The following is a 20,432-nucleotide window of genomic DNA, read 5'->3' as shown; positions in this document are numbered from 1 at the left end:
GTTCAATGTATTCCTCAGTCCTAATACTCCAAGATGATAGAAATTCATTTCAGTTTAGTTTAACCTGAAATGAGCTATTCTGTAGTCCGTGTTGAGGAAGATTTGTATCTATTTCCAGGAGTGTCCTTTTCTAATAAATACTCTCTCATTGCAGCCTTCCTAGCTTGCAGAAAATGTTAGGTTCCCGGGCAACATAAATTCAGTATGAGCTTTTCTTTTGAAAAAATGCTGATTGCTTTCTTCAGAGATGTAGAAATTAACTTTAGGTTTGGGGTATAATTTGGAGGAGGGAAAAAAAGCCTAAAAATGACATCCTGGACAACACACATCTGAAATGTCAACTCTTCCTTGTCTTCAGTGTGTTGGCAGAAAAATACCACGATAAGGGAAGTTCAGTGTATGATAATCCATTTTATGGTTTTGCCTGGAACACAGGAATTTATATATATGCGCACAGTCATAATTTCTTAACTAGCAGAGTCGGAACTAAATTGACCAAAGTTTGAGAATAGAGAAATTGCAAACTACTTCCAGATTTGGTAGAAAGGAGTAGAATAATCAGGAATCGCAAAACAGCTCAACAGCTGCTTCAAATGAGAAAACTTAGTTGCAAGTAAGAGATAAGTATGTTTTCTCCCACTGTTCTCAAGTAGGATAGTTGCATCTTTCTGTAGTACGGCAAATATTGCTCTGCACTAGCCGTAGTTCAGAAAGCTCTTTTCATTACTCTCTCAAATTATATTTATACTTATACATTCAGCAGTGCAATGCAAATTTTGCAAGAGCTAATGTTCAGTTAGCTGGTATAGGGAAATACAGATTTTAAACGTTGAAGATTTTGAATGTCAGTAGTATTCTTTCTGAATGGAGATAAGGTTGAAAAGTATTAGGAAGTTGAAACTTGGTTTGTTGTGAAAACTGTATGTATATTAATTCTATCACTCCAAAGCAAAGGCATAAAATAATATTATCAATTCAAAGCGAGTATTCTGATGCTTATTAAACTATTCTTTGCTTTTAGGCGTGGATCTATCTTAGAAGAAAAGTTAAAGAATACATTATTTTTGTTGCTCTAGATCTTTTTGTCAATGATCTCTTTCATTTTTCCTTCTTTCCATAGCTGTAAAATAATGAATTGGTCTACAAGAAGACTTCTCAAACAAGTACTTTAATCATGAAGAAATACCATATCAAAAGAGGATTTGATTCCATTTTGTTTTTCCATTTTTACAGTTGGAAGATGATGGGAAGCTGTTCTATACCCTTGATGATGGTCATACCAGATTTACAGATCTCATCCAGCTAGTGGAATTCTACCAACTTAATAAAGGAGTGCTACCTTGCAAGTTAAAACACTATTGTGCGCGAATTCCTCTTTAACCAAAGCATCTGTTGCTTCATCAAACGAAAGGGAAGATACCAGAATACTTTTTCTCCTCAAGGCAGTTTGTGTAGTCAGAAGGGTAAAAATGTTACATTTAAAGATTCAAAGTTTTAGCTACCAAAAAGTGTAAAGTACATTCAATATAGATAAGAACTTTGTGATTGTCAAAGCAAAATAACTCCACCGTTTTAAAATATATTATTTCCTATGTAATTCTTTAGTGTTGTCTCAGACTTTTTTCTTTTTTCCCAATGTAAAAGTTTTTTTTTGTTTTTGTTTGGTTTTTTTTTTTTTTAATTATATTGTGTACCTTCTACCAAAATATAACTGAAGAGAAGTTCTTTGTTCTTAGGGTTTTTTTTTTTTGTCTTTTCAAATGTTTCTTATAGTTTCTATTCATCACATAGAAAAAGAAAATTTACTGTGGTAAGGATAAGCTGAACTGCACATTTTACTTGTAAATAAAATGAGTAAATATTTTGCATTATATTTTTGAATTCTACTTTGAGGATTATCATTCGAAAAGCAAAAAATCATTAAAATTACTTATAACTGGTTGGCTGTATTCAATTGTGCTATTATTTAAAAATTATTTTTGTCCAACCTAATGACTACATTGACACCTTTATACAAAGATGGAACATTTTTTCCTTGGTGGTGACTTGTATAAATATGAATAAAGAGGTACACCTACAGTCTCTAGCATATATACCCCTGTTAATTACTGTGGCTTGTTTTAGAGCTGAGAAGGGAATCAACTTCATTGGCCCTTGAAATGAACAAATAAAGGTGAATACAATTTTTTTTCTTTTTGCTGAAAAACTGTCAAGAATGTATTTGCAGTTGGTTCCTTGCTTATTTATTATTTATCACGAAATTACATATTTCAGTATAGCTACAAGTCAGCCAATCTTGCCAGATGTTCCAGTTTAAAGATCTGTTAAGGTGGAGTGAAATTTTGAACCATAGCAGTAGAAATATTTTTGGTATCTGTACTTTGAAAAAGATGCAATACTTCTGCATCCTTGCACAAAGGCTTAAGTGGAGTGGAGCTTGAATTGAAAGATGTTCCCCTGTCCTGATGCTTTGTTATCCTATAGGTTTGATCTCATTATGAGGGTCCAAGACGTGGCCCTGAAGTAAAGCCTGTAATGGAAAGTAGTGCTTAGAGGTGGACCATCATGCTGAATCCTGGCCCTGTGCCCATTCCTGCTTTTGTTCTCCTATCGTCAGGCACGCCAGGTATTCTGCTGTAGGAGTTAGTGGGGAGCGAAAGTGAAGGAGGCCTGGCTGAGGGACAGAGCAGATGGACCCAAGATACAGTAGTGCCAGTGCACATCAGCTGGTAGGGTTGTGTAAATGGTTGCATTAGAATATGATAGCTACAGTCTATGGTTTAGTTACTGTGTGCCTGTGGAAGGCAATCATAATAACATAATGCTGTGATACTTAATTTACTGACTTGATCCACACATCACTGACCTTTTCCTCTGATATGCAAATAGAGTTTTTAAAGCTCATTAAAAAAGCAACTCTTCATAATGTGTACCAAAGATGCAACATATGTGGTGTCTGAGCTCATTACATTAGAAATGCCTTGTAAAACTCTTCACAGACTAATAAATTTAACTCTTAAACCTTGAATATAATTTCAAATTGTAATTACAAAAATGTAGTTATAATTAAAACCTTTTCAGATTTATTTTAGCAATGGGATTTCTTCTGAGGCCTTGTATTCTTTCAGAAATTGGCATAGAATAAAGAGAATTGTTGCATTCCCATTTTTCTTATCATCTGACAAATGAAATGTGTTCTGTGGTCTGTCTGGACACGTGAAAGCTTTGCCATCATTTCCATTTGGATTTTCGTATTTGCCTGTACAACTGGTAGAGAAGTTAACCATTCAGTAAGTATGTATCTTTTCACCTTTAGAAAAGTGAATGTGAGGACTATTGAGAGACATCAACCATCAAGAATCCTTGCCTGCTTTCTTCTGTTTTCATGAGTGAAAAAAAAACAAGACAAGTCAACACTTAAAATGCAGTATTGCTTAATGAGCATGGGTTTTGGACATTTGAAAGAGTTTTTAGCTGGCAAATATTCAAAGCACTGTTATCCTATAAAGTGTTGCCTCCTGCATTCTGGCAGGTCTTTTAATTAAAGTCTAAACTGAAATCTTGCTAAGAATAATATAAAACCTTTTTTTTTTTTTCACCAAAAAAAAAAATCTGCATACATTTTCTGAAATGTGTGGTTGTTTATGACTATACTGAAATAGTAAAACTAATGAAATCTAGGTTGGTGTATAAATGAGTTAACAGGCTACCTCTGCGTTTCAGTATTACTCGTGAAAGCAGCATGGAAGAAGTAGTCTTATTGAAAAAGCAACAAACAAAAAAAAACCCACACTGATATCCTACAGTACTTGAAAACGTGCTAAATGGTACAGGTGGTTGATGTATGACTTACAAGATCTTTGCTAGCAAGCACTATTTTCTTGTCAGAAAAATGGCAAGTTTTTTATTATATCACTCAGTATATGTTTGACCATAAAGTTCTTTGAGGGTGTGGGCAACGCTGTTGAAATAGAATTTCAGTGTGGTACTGTGGCTTCTAATTAGGAAGAGTACACACTTCTTTGGTGCCCACCTTCACAAAGAAAATTGGCTAATCAGGAGTTGTTAACAGCAGGGTGAAATCAGTACTATTTTGGGCAGACTGGTCTGTCTGTCTCCACCAGCTAAGTTCTCTGTAAGTATGGGCAATTTTATGTCTACCTCCCAAAGGATTTAAAGACCTTTAAATATATATATATATATATATATAATTGCAATTGATATTGTTTGGAAAGTTTTAATATACAAGAAAGATAAATGTTTTTGTCTTTACTCTGGGGAGGTCAAAGTCTACAGGCTTAAACTAATTAGAGAAAAATCAATGTCAAACTAGGTTTGAAGCATCATATTTGAAAAAACACTTCATAATTTCTTCAGATTTCAAAATTTAGACTTCTGCGTGTATCTGTGTAGAGCAGTGTCAGGAGGGGAGCGGCTGGCCATGCAGAAGTACCAGAAACAGTGTAACTGCATGCACATCTTTCTGTGTGGGGTAATTAGCCCTGCAGCGGTGCGTTCTGGAAGATGTGAGCTAGTTCAGAGATTGCTCTAAAGCACAGCATTGTATTTGTTGGCATGCCCTTTGTGCTTTAGCTTCCAATCTTAAAATCTTTTTGGCTCGAAGGAGATTAAAAGTTAATTCACTGGTGTTTCATAATGTATATACACATACAGCCAGAATTAAGGTTCCATGGGCAGCATTAAATGACATTTTTTAACTTCTGAATGTTTTTACTTAACAATCTTATTAAGTCACTTAATGACTTTTTAGACATATAACAAGCCTTCAGTTCATCAAACCAAACGTTTTGAAAGAGAGCTTTAACCCGTTAAATAAAAGAGGATTACATATGTAACTAACTACAAGTGGGGCCTTTCAAGGATAATTGAATTTCTGTCAAATGTTGTCTGTTACATCCTGGTTACGGAATTGTAGTTTTTTGTGTTTCCCTGGGGGTAGAATTTCTCTGCAGTGTATGTGGGCTTGGAGCATCTTAAGTTTAATGCACAAATCAGGTTATTTTAAATGAATAAACTTTTTTATTTATTTATTTATTTTTTTGCTATGTTGTTTTTTAAGGTTAGTTGTCTTCATCTAAATAGAAGCCATTCCTTAATGCTTAACTGTTTAGAGCTGTTTCATACACATAGCTTGCGAATCAGTTTACCATTTGTCACTAAGAAATCTCACATATTGCTTTATTTTAGAAGAATAAAAGCAGCATATAATTCACATATATTTTTCCTTGGTTAATAAAATAATATTTGATGACTGTTATGATATTTGAAACTGCTGTTCTTTACCACAGTAGTGCATTTTGCTTCCAATTTCAATTTTGTAGCTGTAGATTTCACTGAAATCCTCAAATATGGGATATGCCCGATTACTTGAGCATACTTGCAAGCTTTCAGAGGTTTAACACTTATGGTCTATGCATAATCAATGTGTATGATAGTGCAATTAATGTTAACTTTAATGAAGTGCATGAATATTTAAAACTTAATGAATCTGACTTTACACTGTGCTTTACAGCCCCATTCGCACACGTGAACAGTGTTGACTGTTGGCCTCTGGATGTCAGCAGTGTATCACAAAATTCCTGTCATCAGCCACTGTTTTCCTGCTGCCTCCCAGAAATATCTGTGACTTGTGGTCTCTGCACACCTCCAGAACACCCAGTGCTTTTTCCTCTTATAAATTATTCACTTTCTCTGTACCAATTAGTTCTACCAGTTGCTAGGTTTGTTATCAAGTTAAGCTCCAAGACAAGAACCTGAACTCAATGAGTGATTAAAAATTTATTAGCAGAGATGATTAAATATGCAGATAGTCTGTGAAGCTTGTTCTTGAAACCATTACCTTCTTAATACTAATGATTTGTATAATTAATTTTAAAAAAGCCTGAAAGTCTTTTAGGACATAAAAGGAAAGAGATTAAACGCAGAGGAGGCAGTGAACCTGGGTATTAAAACAGCTCATTCACACGTATAGGCAATAAAGTGATTTCCTTACAGGGATAGTTTGTGCTTTTTTCCCCCTCTGCTAAGTTGATTATTTTATTAATCTTTCAAGCATTTTGGGAAAATTCGATCCACTAATGAGCTGTATTTTCAAAAGAGAATTTTGTGACTAACACTGATAATAATCACCATTCCTCTATGCTTTAGAGTTAAAAAATGCAGTTTCTGTACCCAAATGGAGCTTCCAGTGCATTTAGGCATATGCTCAATTTAGGCATGTGTGTGGCACTGGAGTTGCCATGGGAACCGCTCAGGTGCTCAGGTGAGGCCTAAGGTGTGGGAGCTCAGGGCACAGAAGCAGCAAGCTGATGGGCAGCAGCATGAGGCAAAGTTAGCCAGAGAGGGCTGTGAGAAGAGGCTGTTAGAGCTGTGCTCAGGGCACATTTTGCACGTTAGGCACATTTGGGGTGGGTAGCAGGAGGGTCCTTCCGGAGCCCGTGTGAGGGAGATGTGGCCAACAGGCTGGCTAGACTAGTGGTGGAGGACATGTTGACTCCCCTCCTGTGGTGAAAATAAAATCAATCGCTTTATTTCCCATTAAGGGAGTAACTAGAGAAGTGAGGTGGTGGCTCTCGGGGACTGTTTTTTTCTTTCCTGAGGGAAAAGAGGCCCAGTAGCACAGCAGCTGTGGTGGATTTGCCCAGCTTTGAGGGAGCCCCATGGCAGGAGCCAGACAGTTCTGCTGGCATTGTGAGGCCTGCCAGCATGTGCTAGTCTGTGGTCATGTGCAATATATTAGATTGTAGTAACCTTGTGAGACAGGATGGAATGTGATAAGACTTCTCTGCAGGCCAGGGCTGTGAGCTGTGGCCCTTGTGGACTGCTACCTGTGCGATAGGTAAGAGCAGCCCTGTGGGCCCTTAGTCTCATTCCTAGGGGAGCAAGTGGGGCTCTTGGCTAAGGGGAGGGAGCGCTGAAACTGCTGGTGGCCTCATGTTTTTCTCCCTCTTCCCTTTCAGCTCTCCTTATTCACTGACCAGCACAGCCCTACTGAAGAGTGTGTCTGAGGGATGCTGCTGTGGATGAGGTGTGATCTAAGGTAAGGCTTTGTCTCCAGCATTTTCTGGGGATCCCTCTTTCGGTGGGCCTTGAGGAAAAGGGGCTCTGAACAGCCTAGGAGCTGCTAGTGGCACCTGTTTTCTCCTGGAAATCATGGAGTGACCCATCAGCTGGCATTGATGAGCTGCAGGTGCTGGAGGCTAGCAGAACTGGAAAGTCTGCCTCTAATAGGGGTCTGTGATTGGGGTGGAAAGGAGATGTGAAGGTGGCGTGTGTCAACTGGAGCAGCATAAACAGTAAGTGAGGTTTTTTTTTTTTTTTTTCTTTCCTCTCACAAAGGTTGTTTGTGGAAATTATGAAGAGAGGTTGATACACACCTTCTGTGCCATGTTTTTTTTTTTTCCTTGTTCTGTTTATAAATTATAGTGTCTTTATTTTCAGGTATTAAGCTATGGTTAGTGTGATTTAGGCTTCCATTATGGCAACTAATGTTCTCAGACCTGACTGAAGTAGACAGCAGAACTGGAGCAGAGCCTTTTGTAGAGAGGGACTCAAGGCAGATATTTGTATTGCTGTCACCATTGAATTTGTATAGCTAGGATCTTGCAGCAGAGAATATGTCCAAGTAAAAACACTAATTTTTTTATCCAAATGTCGTGCCTTTTGGTGGCTTGAAACTAGACTGTGACCTAGGAACTTCCTTATCAGATCACAGTCCTGGAGGCATTTCTCTAGTCCTAGGGAAGATGTGTCAAGTCAGATATACAGCTTTCTTTTTTTGCTTTTTTCTTGCTCTGAGCTAAGTTGAAGCGCCACTTTACACAAATTTAGTTCAGCCTTGCCTTTTATGCCAGCTACCTAGTTGGGAAAAGAGAAAGGGCACAGCAAACAACATTCCTTAGAGTAAGCAAGTTGGTAGCAAAAAACTGAGAGGACGGTGAATGAGATTCTTCCTATTCTTCCTTCTCTCTTTCTTTTTGCTGAAGCCAAGTATGTGAATGAGTCCTTATTGTGACTTTCCTGAATATGGGGTAGGTTGAAGTGCTCCCAAATAGGATCAGGGGTTTGGACTGGTTTTTTTGTTGTTGTTGTTTTTAGTGCTAACAGAAAATTTCTGATGTGGAAAAAAAATCTTAAAATGAAGAAAAGGAACTAATTATTTCAAATGGTTCTTACCACGCTGTAGGATGCAGTTGGGAGAACATACACAAAGATTTCAGACTTTATTTATTTACTGAAAAAATGTATTTGTTACACTTTAGAGAATTCTGCAATTGCCACAATATCTGCAGTGTATGCTATATATTTATGTTATGAGAGAAATCATGGAAACATATCTTCTGATGATGGATGTGAGGTCAGCTATTCAAACTAAAATACTCTCTCCTCAGTTACATGATGTAGGGCTGCGGTGCTCAGACCATATGCAGAATTAGCTATTTTTAGGCATTTAAGGAAAATGTAAAGGAGGTGATGTGTGTAGGAGAGTGGAAGGGTAAGTTAATTTTAAGAGATATTAACATTTGGAACAAGATATATGTCATCAGAGTGATTTGTTTTTTATTATTATTTTTTTCCTAACCTATGCATGTAACATACAAAGGGGTTCACTTGTGTGCTGAACAATTAATGAAGTCCTTATTCCTGAAAGGATGCATGTGCTTGTTTGTGTGCTGTATATAATGTAAAGGATTTCAATATGCTCAAGATAATGTGTAAGTGTTGTCAGGATCAGAGTCAAAGATGTCAAAAATAACTTGGAGGGCTTCAGGAAATTCAGGAAGTGTAATAAGGTGATGCTTCACTTGGTTCTGAAGTAGAAATTGTAGCTGATGTTACATTTAATGATGGACTGTGGTCACTGGGTTCACTATGACTGAATAATACCAATATTTCGAGGTAAATGAAGAGAATTGTATGAAGTTGAACTAAAAGTTAGGGGTGCTTTTTCTCTTCTGTACTTGTACACTGATATTATGATTTGCGCCTATTATCCTGTATTGTGTGATTAAGAGGGGAAAAAAATGCGCGTGCACACACACAAACCAGTCACCTTCCCAACATTTTAAAGAACAAACCATCCCTCTCCCAAGAAAATAGTAAAAAAAAAAACCAACAACAACAACAAAACCCAACTTGCATGGTGGAGGGAGGGGTTGGGGAGAGAAGGAAACAGCACCAAAGTCTTTACAGGAACAGATTTGCAGTAGGAATCTATATTTGAAATGCCCTTGGCCTTGTGAAAATATAATATGTATGATACTTCTGAATAAGAAGTTCTTCATTCCTCAGCACTGTAGAGTTAGGAACTGAAAGGCATTGTGGGAGTGATCTGATCTGTCTCTTTGTCTCTGCTAGAAATAAAACTAGCAGAAAACTTCAAACAGCATCGGAAGTACACATGGCCATTGCCCCATGGCAAAGATGTACAGCTGAATTGCATTACCCTTTGCTTAGGAGTAATTTACTGCTAAGGTGCAGTAAATAAATAAATTCTAGATGTTGTTGTTATATGATGAAGTGAAATACTCCTTAATCTGTGGAAAATGTGTTCTGCTTCTGTTCTTCCTTCCATTTAGAAGTAACGTTGCTCAGATGACTTTAGAATCACAAGGAGGAATGAGCATGCTTTCACCATCACATTGATTCAAGGAATTTCAAGAACTTTCTACTAGATTTTCAACTCCTTCCCTCTGTATTTATTTCATAGTCTCTATGCATAAATTCATCTTTTTCACTTTGAAATATTCCTTTAGTCAGTTACGTACCTTCCCTATAACTTATAGCACAGAAGAGACAAAAATGCCTTCACTGTTCCATTAAAAGTGTTGTTGGTTTGTAGTTTTTAGCAAACTTTTTATGTCATCTGGAAGAAGCATGGGTTCTGTATATGCAGTTAATTAATGCAAAAACATGCTACGGAGTGGATTAATGAACGTGTACTGCTCAGAATCCCAAGAAGCTGGGATTGAGGTAACTGAGCACCTTTACAGAGGGGTGAGTTGCCTTTATCGGGTATCAGACTATGCGTGGGTAGTTCAAGAGAAGAAAAATGAAACAAACAGAGAGAGCTCCTGAAGAGACTTTAGAAAAGGAGTGTAACAGAAAGCATAGAGAACTAGAGTGGCTTAGTCAATCAGGCTGTGGCAGTTTCAACTCTGAAAAACCCTAAAAACTAGAGGACTGGATGAGAAAGTGAAATAGAAGTGAGAGAAGAACTTCAGCTGCTTATGAGGGGGGAATAAGTCTTAATCTGTTTGACCCACGATTAGGAGGCATGCATGCAGGGTTGTGTATGAATTTAAGAATTGTCACTGTCAGTCACTTGTGGAGCAGTTTTGAGCTCATGAAACATCAGTGGTTTAGTGGAACAACTCTGGACGCATCACTCAGCAGATAGATGCTGCAGGGAAACTTTTGTTCTGAGGAGCGTGTGTTTGACTGTTCTGCCTTGCTTAACAAATGTCAGCATAAACCAGAGATGTGCAGAAAGGGTGAGCCAGGAAGAAGTGGGGTGGAGGCATGGTATGTGTGAGGACTATGAGGATTGGGTGGAGTGACTAGTGAGAAATCTTATTTGTTTTGCAACTTGTCACCATTTGGTGATGGTATGCAGTTGTAACTAAAATGTTGTTTTGTGACTTCTTCTGGGTTGTTTCTTGTGTTGAGGAAGAATTTATGGCAACAATCATTACTTGAAAGTTTCACTGAGAGTTGAGTGACTCAGAAGTGTTGAAGCAGTTAAATACTGTAAAGTTTTAAACTAAACTTCACTGTGATCTCTCCGCAAAAGAGTAGTACGGATGTTTAAAATTAAAAAAGTAGAAAGGTGGAAACCATACGTAAGTGTGTTGATTTTATTAAAAAGAAATCATTCCAGGAGACCTCATTAAGCCAGGACGATATTCTAAAAGTGAATATACATGTTGACAGCTACACCCATAAATTTGAAAACTGCAAACATGTTCAGCATAAAAGCCATTTTTGAAAAAAGCTGTTGCTCTGCCCTTGTACTAATTTAAGAATTGTTCTTTCATTCTGATCTTTATAGTTTCTCTTCACATATATAACTGGGACAGTTTAAAAAATACTTTGCAGAATCTTTCATGATGTCACAAACTTCATAATGCAGATGATTATTTTTAAAAGCATGTACATTTGAAGTGTTAAATAAGCTCAATAACACCATTCTTTTCTAAAGAAATAAAATGAACTGTCCTTAGGCTGTACCTCTTACAAGGAGTCTCTGTTTCCCAGGAGCAGGAATGTTAGTTTAAATATCTTGACTGCATCATTTGTCTTGGGGAATAGGTTCTCTTGTTCTATTAATGCTGTGTCTGAACACACAAAATGTTCACCATGAGCATGAGGCACTTCTTTCATTACCTGTGTGTCGGGGCACATCCATGGTGTGGGCATTTTTGAGTTGGTTTCAGGAAAATAGAGACTTGCATTATCCCAGCTTGGAGAAAGCGTAGCTGGCACAGGAAGACAAAGCATTTTGCCTATGGACACAGACTTCACTGAGGAATAAGGTGCAGCCAGTTGTGACCTTAGGCCTGTTTTCTCATCAGTGTGGGAGGAAGGAGGAGGGAAGGTTCTTTTGGTCCACTCTGTGTAGGTGGAAAGAAGATGATATTCAGAAGCTAGAGGAATTTTAAATGAAGATTGGTAATGAGAAATCCCACCTCAAAGAGTATGGGAAGATAACAAAAACTCTTTAGCTGGCTGAAAGGAACTGAGCAAGGACTAGACTTGGAGTTGGAATAGTTCTTGGAAAGAAACATAAAATATGACTTTTCATTTTTCCAAATTTGAGTAGATTTTTTTCTTACTGCTCATATCTGTTTGGTTTTTTTTGTTTGTTTGTGTTTTTTTTTTTTTGTATGATCTGATTACTAATTTTTGTCATATTTAGCAGGTAGCTAGTAAGTCTTCTGTGGTCCTATTTTGTGTTTACTTGAGAAGGTATTGTGTTTCAGCTTACACGTGTGTGTTACCTTCTTCTCACAATTGCTAATGTGTTCTTTTCACTACTGCATGAAACAATGCGAAGATAACCTTGAATTAAAATATTTCACGTAGAAAAAAATATTCCTCTGACTTCCTGTCTGAGTGATGTTGTAGTAGGAATAGACAAAGACGATGGAGCTTTGTCATTTGAAATAGATCAGTAACTCGCCAATAGAAGCAGTACTTAGGATAAAGATTTTGATATGTGGACCGAACTCTGTCATCATATAGCAGTTCAAAATTTTTGATCGGTAGGCAGTATGTTTACTTTGATAATAAATGGAAGACTGAGGTAGAACTGTAAGGTAAATCCTCAAGGATTCGCATTAATACATGCATGCTCAAATATTGATGAGATTCCAGTTAAGACCTTGTCTTAACAGCCAGAAATACAGCTTTGCTGCTGAAGGGCTGTCAGGCACGTTGCACTGCAGAAATGAAATCTGTACAGAGCAAAGTTGTAAAAGGTACGGAGTTCCCAGACAAAACTGACACAGAATCTTTCTAATGAGATTAATTGCTGACATAATTGTGCTGTTTCTGGCCTCTTTCAATCTAACAGGACGTAAGCTCCTTAAATGGGCTTTTTATTAGTGAGTATTAGTGGAACCATCTGGTAAAGGAGAATCTGTTTGTGCAAAGCACTACTTTATTTCTAATTAGTGTTCTCAAACAGATTTTCATCTCTGATAATAAATATATATGTTATCTGTGGGAAGAGGAGCAAGAATAAATTCCTTATCTAAATCAAATGCATTAGTCAGCAGCACTTCTGTCAGTCCAAAACATGGGAAAACATGAATGCTTTGGAATTAGACTCCTGTTTCAGTTTCACATTTTGTACCACATTCTGCTCTGTATCTTCCCTTTAAGAAGGGGCATGGAAACAATCTGCAATAGAAGTGCATAAAAATAATTTGTTTTAACATAACAATATTAAAAACAACATGTGCATACAATCCAAAGGATTCTTATATGCCTCTGAGATGCTTCATATATAGTAGAAAAATGTGAGACTTAGAGAAGTTTGGCACTTTCTCTACAGCTGAAACTTCCAAAATCCAAAATAATGACCTGCATCATGGATTTTCAATAGGAATCTTGCCTGTATCTTTTCAAGGTTTTTGAACTTGAACTAGAGCCAACAACAGATGCAGAAAAGGGCATCTGGCAGGTTAGGAGAAATGGTTGCGGCAGGGAAAGGACCGGAGTGGTGCTATAGGGATAAACAATGTGGGTGTTGAAGAAGGGAATGAAAACAGCACAGACTACAGTCTTTAACTACCTTACTCTGACATAAGCACTTGTATATATTTGTTGGAAAACATCTTCAGGAGAAGGGAGAACAAGAAGGAGAATGAGAGATAAGAGCTTACATGTCACAAATATGGAAAAAATATAGCACGCAAAATTTCCTCTGCTAACTGACTGGCATTAGTTTTCTTCAGAGGTAGTCATGAGCAAGAGCTAAGAGCATGTAAATCTGTGTGAGGAAGGACCAAAAATCTGTGTATATGGTTCGTGGAAGTATCTTCTGCCAATTTATTTGCTATTGATCTCCAGAAGGAAAACAAGTGTGTGTGTGTGAGACACACAAGGATCAAGTAAGGAGGTCTATTTTGACTTGTTTGCTTCATGCTGAACATTAGCTAAACTGATTCTAAGATGGTGAACTCGTAAGAATTGCACAAAACTTGAACAAGTGTTAGATTACTGGTGACCAGCATGGAAAACTATGGAAATTTCTGAAGTGTAACCTATGTACAGCATACATACCAACAGTGTTTACCAGTCTACCAAAAAATCAGTATTTTTTTTTTTTAGAAAAAAAACAAAAAAACAAAAACCCTTGGTACTTCATTGCAACAATTCCTACCTACAGAGTGTTTTTGTAATGCAAAAAAACCTTATGTCTTTGGATAAGCATCCAAGTTCTGTTTCTATGCTATGCAAAGGAGTTATCAGTCAAGTAAGTGAACAGTGTTATTTATATCTGGGATAACAGGCTTTTAAATGATACATTATACCCAGAAGAATACCTTTTTCTTTAATGTTGTTTTTGCACAATGTAAGATGCGCTCATGCTGGGGAAGAAAATAGATGGAGCTGGGCAACTGAGCAAATACGACCATATGGCAGCATGTCCTAGTGTGTTCTTCCAGATTCTGATGTAGCAGCAAAAGCAGTAAGAATCCCATGTTATAAAATAGCTTCTATATCCAGGTCTTTTTCCTAACAACAGTCTAAATTGCAAAACAAAACCCCACAGTACTAATTTCACATTACAGTCCAAATCATCCATGTGAATACTGTTCCTTATTAAACCTCCTCCTGTCAGTGTAATTTAATTCTTCCATTCTTAAACACTCTGGCCTGTAACAGGAGGTATGAGCCCGTTTTGGTTATTTGAAGGTCAAAATTTCCTTGGGGTTCAAAGAATGATTTTCTTGTATCCTCTCTCATGTGCAACCTTCTGCCCCAAGCTCCTGCACCTCAGTATCACAGAATCACCCGGGTTGGAAGGGGTTGAAAGTTTTCTAATGCTTGCAGGAGGTAGAAACACAGACTGACTCACTCTGTATGAGTGATGTAGAAAGCAAAGTAGGGCATCAGAGAAATTAAATAAAATTGAACAGACAAATAGTCCTTTGCCTATAGCAACAACTACCATGAGAGAGGGAGGATCTTCCCTTCATCTGCAAAATATTGGGCAGTGTGGAAATAACTTTGAGGTGGTCATTATTACCTACTTCTGGTAGAGTCTCAAAATTCTATCAAGCGAAATTCACTCCGTATTTTCTTTCTGCCAGTGTTAATTGCTAATGCTGAATAAAAGGAATGGGAAACAGGAGTTACATAGAGGTACCCTCCCCTGTGTCATTAGTCTGTCACTGGAGAGCTTCCTTATGGGAGGCTGTAGCTGATCAGCTCTTAATTAGTTACTGGACCATTAATTGTTGTCAGCTTAGTTTGGACCTGTTAATACACTTGGTTTTCACCACCTCTCAGGAAAAGTTTTGTTTCTTGTTATGTGGAAGAAGTGTTGGTTTGTTTTTGTTGTTTGTTTGTTTTTTAAAAAAGTGCTGCCTGACATGTTTAGTAGTTTCTGTCTGTAGATGTTGTGAGGAAGAAGCAGAGAGGTGATTTGTGGTCGCTTTTTCCTCTTTGTTTGTTACTTTCCAGACATTGGTGTAACTCTCCTCCCTTGGGAGAGAGACAAGCGAACAGGTTGAGCTCTCTTCCTTTTGTAAGTTTTCTATACTCCTGATTATTCTTGAGCATTTCTAAGCTTTGCTTTCCTATAATGAGGGTATCAGAGCTGTGCTTGGAGTGGAATATCTGAGTAAATTTGGGTTTACAAATCCAAATATTATGATTGTTTTGTTGTTGTTCTCATTTTCCCTCTTTATAATTCATAATGCTCCTCCATTTGCTGTTCTGACCTCTGCTGAGCGCTGAGCTGCCAGTTTTCTGTGGGCTTTCCAAATGGAAAAAAGATAGTGATCCTGAGGTGGAAGGATGATAAATCCAGGCCTTCAAGAAGGAAGTGTGGCCTGAATGAAGCCAGGTGGTAGGTGGTGGAATGGAAGTGGAATGTGAGATGGCTCAGCTACTGAGAAGTATGAAGTGGAAACATCTCATCCTTATCTGGTTCATCAATCATTTGTGTACACTTTTACGCATAATTGGTAAATTAAACTTTTAAAAATGGCTTCTTCTAACCATTCTAAACTGCTGGTTTGAATGGATGGCTAAGATATTTTTCTGTCTGCTCTGCTTCCCCTGCCACTTTCAGTTAAGATTAGATCCTGATGGATAGCATCATTTTGTCACATTGTGGCACTTTATAAATAACATAATGCAGTGATGTACAGTGCATTGACAATTGCAGTTTTAGTAGCAATTGGGAAAGCTAAAAATGAACATTTTCCATAATCTAGATCGTTTACTTTGGCTGTCAGGTTTTCTGCACATCTCAAGTATGTATTCCCATAAGATATTAAAAAAGATGTATATGTTTTTATTATATTGTGTATACACTTTGGTAGGTGTAAAATAAGTTTACATTTTAAATGCATTTGTGCTGCTATCAGAGAAAAGCAAAACAAAATAAATTGATGCCAGGGGAAATGTCAGGCATGCAACACAGATTTGTTAAATAAACATTACTGTGTGGCATTAGCTAATGTTATTACTTTGTGTCCCTAGTGGCTCTTTTTTTGATTATCTGCATTTCTAAAGACTGTGCACATTTCATACACACTAAGAGCAGTCAAGGGTTCTGCTTACATGAAGGGCTTGCAAAAAAATAAAAAATGCCTTTTTTTTATTTGCAACTTTGCTAAGAACACTCTTACATTTTTGGTGTGGAAGTGTTAATGTGAGGAAATATAGCTTGATATTTTTTAAATTTATGTTTAAATTTAAACTGTGCTGCGTGTATATGCAGGAAAGAAAACCCAATATAACAGAACTTTAAGGATCTTAGTAAAGAGGGAAAAAAGTACACCATCCTTTTCCTGAATATCTTTCAAGAGGAATTGCAAAATAGAATTATAAATCAGAATTCATTGAAAGTGCTTGAAAAAGGAGGACATAGACTTCCTTGTAACAGTGGAGGATTACTTACGAACTTCCACTCAAAATTTTACAAGTAAATGTTTCTAAGTGCACTGTTGAATCCAATAGACAGTTCAGAAAATGTTTACATATAATGTAAGTTTGGAAAACCTTACGAAGGTGTCTTTATGTGGCCGATCTCGCTCTTCTACTCACTCCCCTCTTTGTCTGTATTGCCTCTCTCCCTTCCTCCTTCTGTGGCCAATTTGGGTGTGGAGGCTGAGGGTACCTGCAGTGCCCTGCATGACTGATGGACTCAAGCTGGACTTATTAGCAGTGATTCATAGCAATGCCATGTAGGTGCTGTTCTGCTTATATGTTATTAATACTAGATCAGATAATGTATGTGGTTTTTTTTTATTTGAAGAATGTAAAGCTAATTTTCAGGGTTTGCATAATCAGCATATTTCAAGCAAGTCTTATGCAGAAAAGTGACTGGGGTAAAAAGGAGTATTAAAGCTGTGTGTTCTTTCCATCTGCTCAATTTATTCCATATATCATGTTGCTGGTCTTTGTCCAAATCCAAATAGACTTGTATCCATACTGCAGCTGACATCAGCTGCCTTTTGGCTGTTGTAGGGGAGGGGGAAGGCAAGAGAACAGATCTTGAGAGAGGCTGAGGCACATTAACCAGTGTATTTAGAGAGGGAAGCTTGTGATGGTATGAACTTTTCCAGGAAGACAACTTGAAATCAAAACAGTATGTTGGGTACAAATTTAGTTGCTAGTGCTTGTTTAATGTAGCGTTTCCTGTCTGTTGAATGTTGACTCTGCAACCTAAATGCTATTTCAGTACAATTGCTTGGTTTTGAATATAAAATAGGGGGATATAGGAATCTTGTACTGAAGGAATAATATTGACTTCTGTTTGGAGAAATTGTTGTGGTTTAACCCTGCAGCAGCTCAGCACCACACAGCTGTTTTCCAAAGTATAGAAGGACTGGAGCACTCTGATAACATAATTGAAGACTTTTATCAAGAGAAAACATGCCAAAGATGAAAGTGTTTCCTTCCTCCCTCCAGTCCCCCCGATTCACAAGATATCCAAACTGGAATTGATCACTCTGGAAAAATATAATTTCAGCGATTTTGTGATCTGGTGAGAACATGGTTTTGAGATGGAGAGTGAGATGTTTAATTATGAATGTTCCTTGTCTGTATTAACTATGTTAGAGAGTGTGTGCATGCTGGAGACCCTCTTATTAGGGAAAATGGCATGCCCAGATGGACAACTGTGTCACATTTGTTGTACACTGTACTGAATCTGTATTATGGTATTTTAAAATGAAAACTTTGAAATTACTCCCGAGTCTGATCCAACTGGAGGCGATGGCTGGTATGTCACTCATTTCACTGTGACCTGGATCCATTTCTAAATTATTTTTCCTTAGTTGCATAAAACCGAAAAAGAAGAAGCAAGACAAGTTCACTTTAGGTATAAAACTAGTTGCCACAACTCCAATTTCTAGGTTGGTTTTCAACTCTCTTCTAAAAACAGAAATATAAAAATAAGCCCTTTTTTGTTTTGTTACTGTTAACCCTATTAATGGATTCTGTCACCTGCTGGTAGGACTCTAATCCCATCTTCTACCCTTTCCCGTAATTCTCCTGAAATCTATCATTTGCAGCATGTGGCAATGGACATTCTTAAACTGTGAAATATTTATCCTTAAGAAGCAGGTTTTGCTGGGGTTCATGCTTGAGTCTGTTTTTCTTATCTTTCTCAAAATGTCCAAATTTAACTGATTTGAAAGGACCTCATTTTAAATTACATTCATTCACTGAAAACAGAAATTAACACTTAGAGACATCTATATGCTAATGATTGTAGCTCAGGGAATACCCTTCTAACCTTTTCAAAAGGAGTTGGTAAAAAGCCATTTCACTTGAAAGCAACTTAGTAAAAATGGTACATTAATTAAATACAATAAAATATCCTTAAAATCTTTATCCCGTTTATCACTTATCATTATTTTTCCTTTTTACATATGGTACCTTAGTTCCAAATGAAATGTTCAAGGATGTGTTTATTAAGACTGTTTTATTCTGGTGACATCTATTGCTGGAAAACAGAGGTTAATAACCTCATGAGTTTTAGGGATAGCACACAAGCAGGGATGGAAAAGCAGCTCCATCTATCACCATCCATGAGATACTTAAGAGCGTGAATGTTGGCAAATGGGTCAGAAACGTAGTAGGGAGGCTTCCTATAATCCTCCCAGATGCTAACTATCATTATTGATCAGGAAGACCTGAGGCTTTCAGACCCTTGTGCATCTGTATTTCTCAAAGTTGCTGTAAATGCAAAATATGACTTTTGCTTGTGTAGGCTTATATGTTATAGGTGTTCGTTTTCAATTCTGTAAGTAGTCAGAATTTCTGTAAGGGAGAAATGAGTGTTGCATCCATCTAAGTTGCTCATCCACGTTGGTTTTATACCTGATAGCACCTGTGTTACTGCATTATGCCTAACATTTCTTAGGGAAGGTCACTGCTGTGTATAAAGGATTTGCAAGTCCTTATATGGTGCACTCTTGTTTGGAGGTTAAAAAAAAAAAAAAATCCTTTGGAAACAGTTGCAATGTTGTTTCTATGCTGTCTGCTATTTATTTTGTGATTGTTCTGAGAGGAACAATTTCTGAGAAAGGGGCCTAAAAAGCTAATGCCCAAAGCCTCTTTGAAGCCACCTATCTGATTAGTCTTGTAGATCGTGATATGAAGTCAAACTAGGGTCAAATAAAGTATTAAGCCCTGGAGTAAGATGTGTCTGCCCTAGGCTAGAAGCAATTTGCAACTCATACTTGGTTTAAATTTAATAGCAGTAAAAATCCTATTGAAACAAAATGTGGCAATTATTGCTCTCAAAATTCCTTTGCAAGAGCGACTGGAGGAAGGTCACAGATCTGTACTTGGTTTGCAGATGAAAATCTGTAAAAGAGATGTGAAGATCCAAAGGATCATGAGCTTTGGTAATATTCAAGCAGGCGTGTTGTAGCAACTTGCTTTTTGTGGAGCAGAAGAGGTCCAGGATGCCTTCAGGTTGGTTGAAAAGCGTCTGCATGCACTAGGCTGCTCAGCAGTACCTTAGGATAAAAACAAATAAGCTGAGCACCCAGGTGACAGAAGATAAGTGGTGATGGTTCCTGAGCAGAGAGGGACAATTGTGAGTGGAGGGTGAGATTTTTCTGCAGCATTTGAGGGAGGCAGTTAAAAGAGTGGGTGACAGCTACCTCCTACACAGCAAAGGCAGAGGGGCTGGAAATCTCCTGACAAAGAGCTGCTAACAGGTAATGTACAATTAAAAAGAAATAACGTGCCTTGAAGGCACGCCAGAAGAGTATGTGGGGTGTGAGAAAGAGGCTTTTGCAGGCTTTATTAACAGCTAAAATGCACCCTAGGTTTTTTTAGTTTTATCAGAAAAGCAATGATCTACAACACTGTGTTTTTGTCCCCTGGACTGCAGTAAGGCAGTTTTTAAGCAGCTGTTGCCTAATACCACAAAAGCTAATGTGGCCTCTGATCAGAGCAGTTATGAACAACGGGATATTTGTTTTTCACTGTTCTAAGCAGGAGCTGTTCTCTCTGCTCTGTGACTTCAGATTTTCCCTGGGTCTTAATCAAAATAGTAGCTCTATTAAAATCCTTAATAAAGGGTAAAACATCCTGTTTGAGTTGCAGCTTTCAGTAAGTATTCATGGAAAGATGGTTATATTGCTAAAAAAATGTCTATCTTCTTTACCTTAAAAGACAACTGTTAAAATTGCAGTTTGTTACTTAAT

The 20,432-nt window shown here is 37.5% G+C and overlaps 1 protein-coding gene and 1 long non-coding RNA gene across 2 annotated transcripts in view; both read left to right on the top strand.

The window, feature by feature from the left end:
- The window catches only part of GRB14 (growth factor receptor bound protein 14), a 65,102-nt gene extending 61,506 nt beyond the window's left edge, over positions 1–3,596 (top strand). Inside the window, exon 15 of the mRNA XM_048952599.1 lies at positions 1,234–3,596. Within this exon, the coding sequence (XP_048808556.1) occupies positions 1,234–1,380 (147 nt within the window). The 3' untranslated portion in view covers positions 1,381–3,596. The remainder of the gene's footprint in view (positions 1–1,233) is intronic.
- A 2,921-nt stretch (positions 3,597–6,517) lies between these two features.
- The window catches only part of LOC125696780 (uncharacterized), a 91,370-nt gene continuing 77,455 nt past the window's right edge, over positions 6,518–20,432 (top strand). Inside the window, exon 1 of the long non-coding RNA XR_007378530.1 lies at positions 6,518–7,060. This is a non-coding gene — a long non-coding RNA (uncharacterized LOC125696780). The remainder of the gene's footprint in view (positions 7,061–20,432) is intronic.

Source organism: Lagopus muta, chromosome 8 (assembly GCF_023343835.1).
Source record: "Lagopus muta isolate bLagMut1 chromosome 8, bLagMut1 primary, whole genome shotgun sequence".
Lineage (NCBI taxonomy): Eukaryota > Metazoa > Chordata > Aves > Galliformes > Phasianidae > Lagopus > Lagopus muta.
This window is presented reverse-complemented; position numbering and strand designations above follow the sequence as displayed.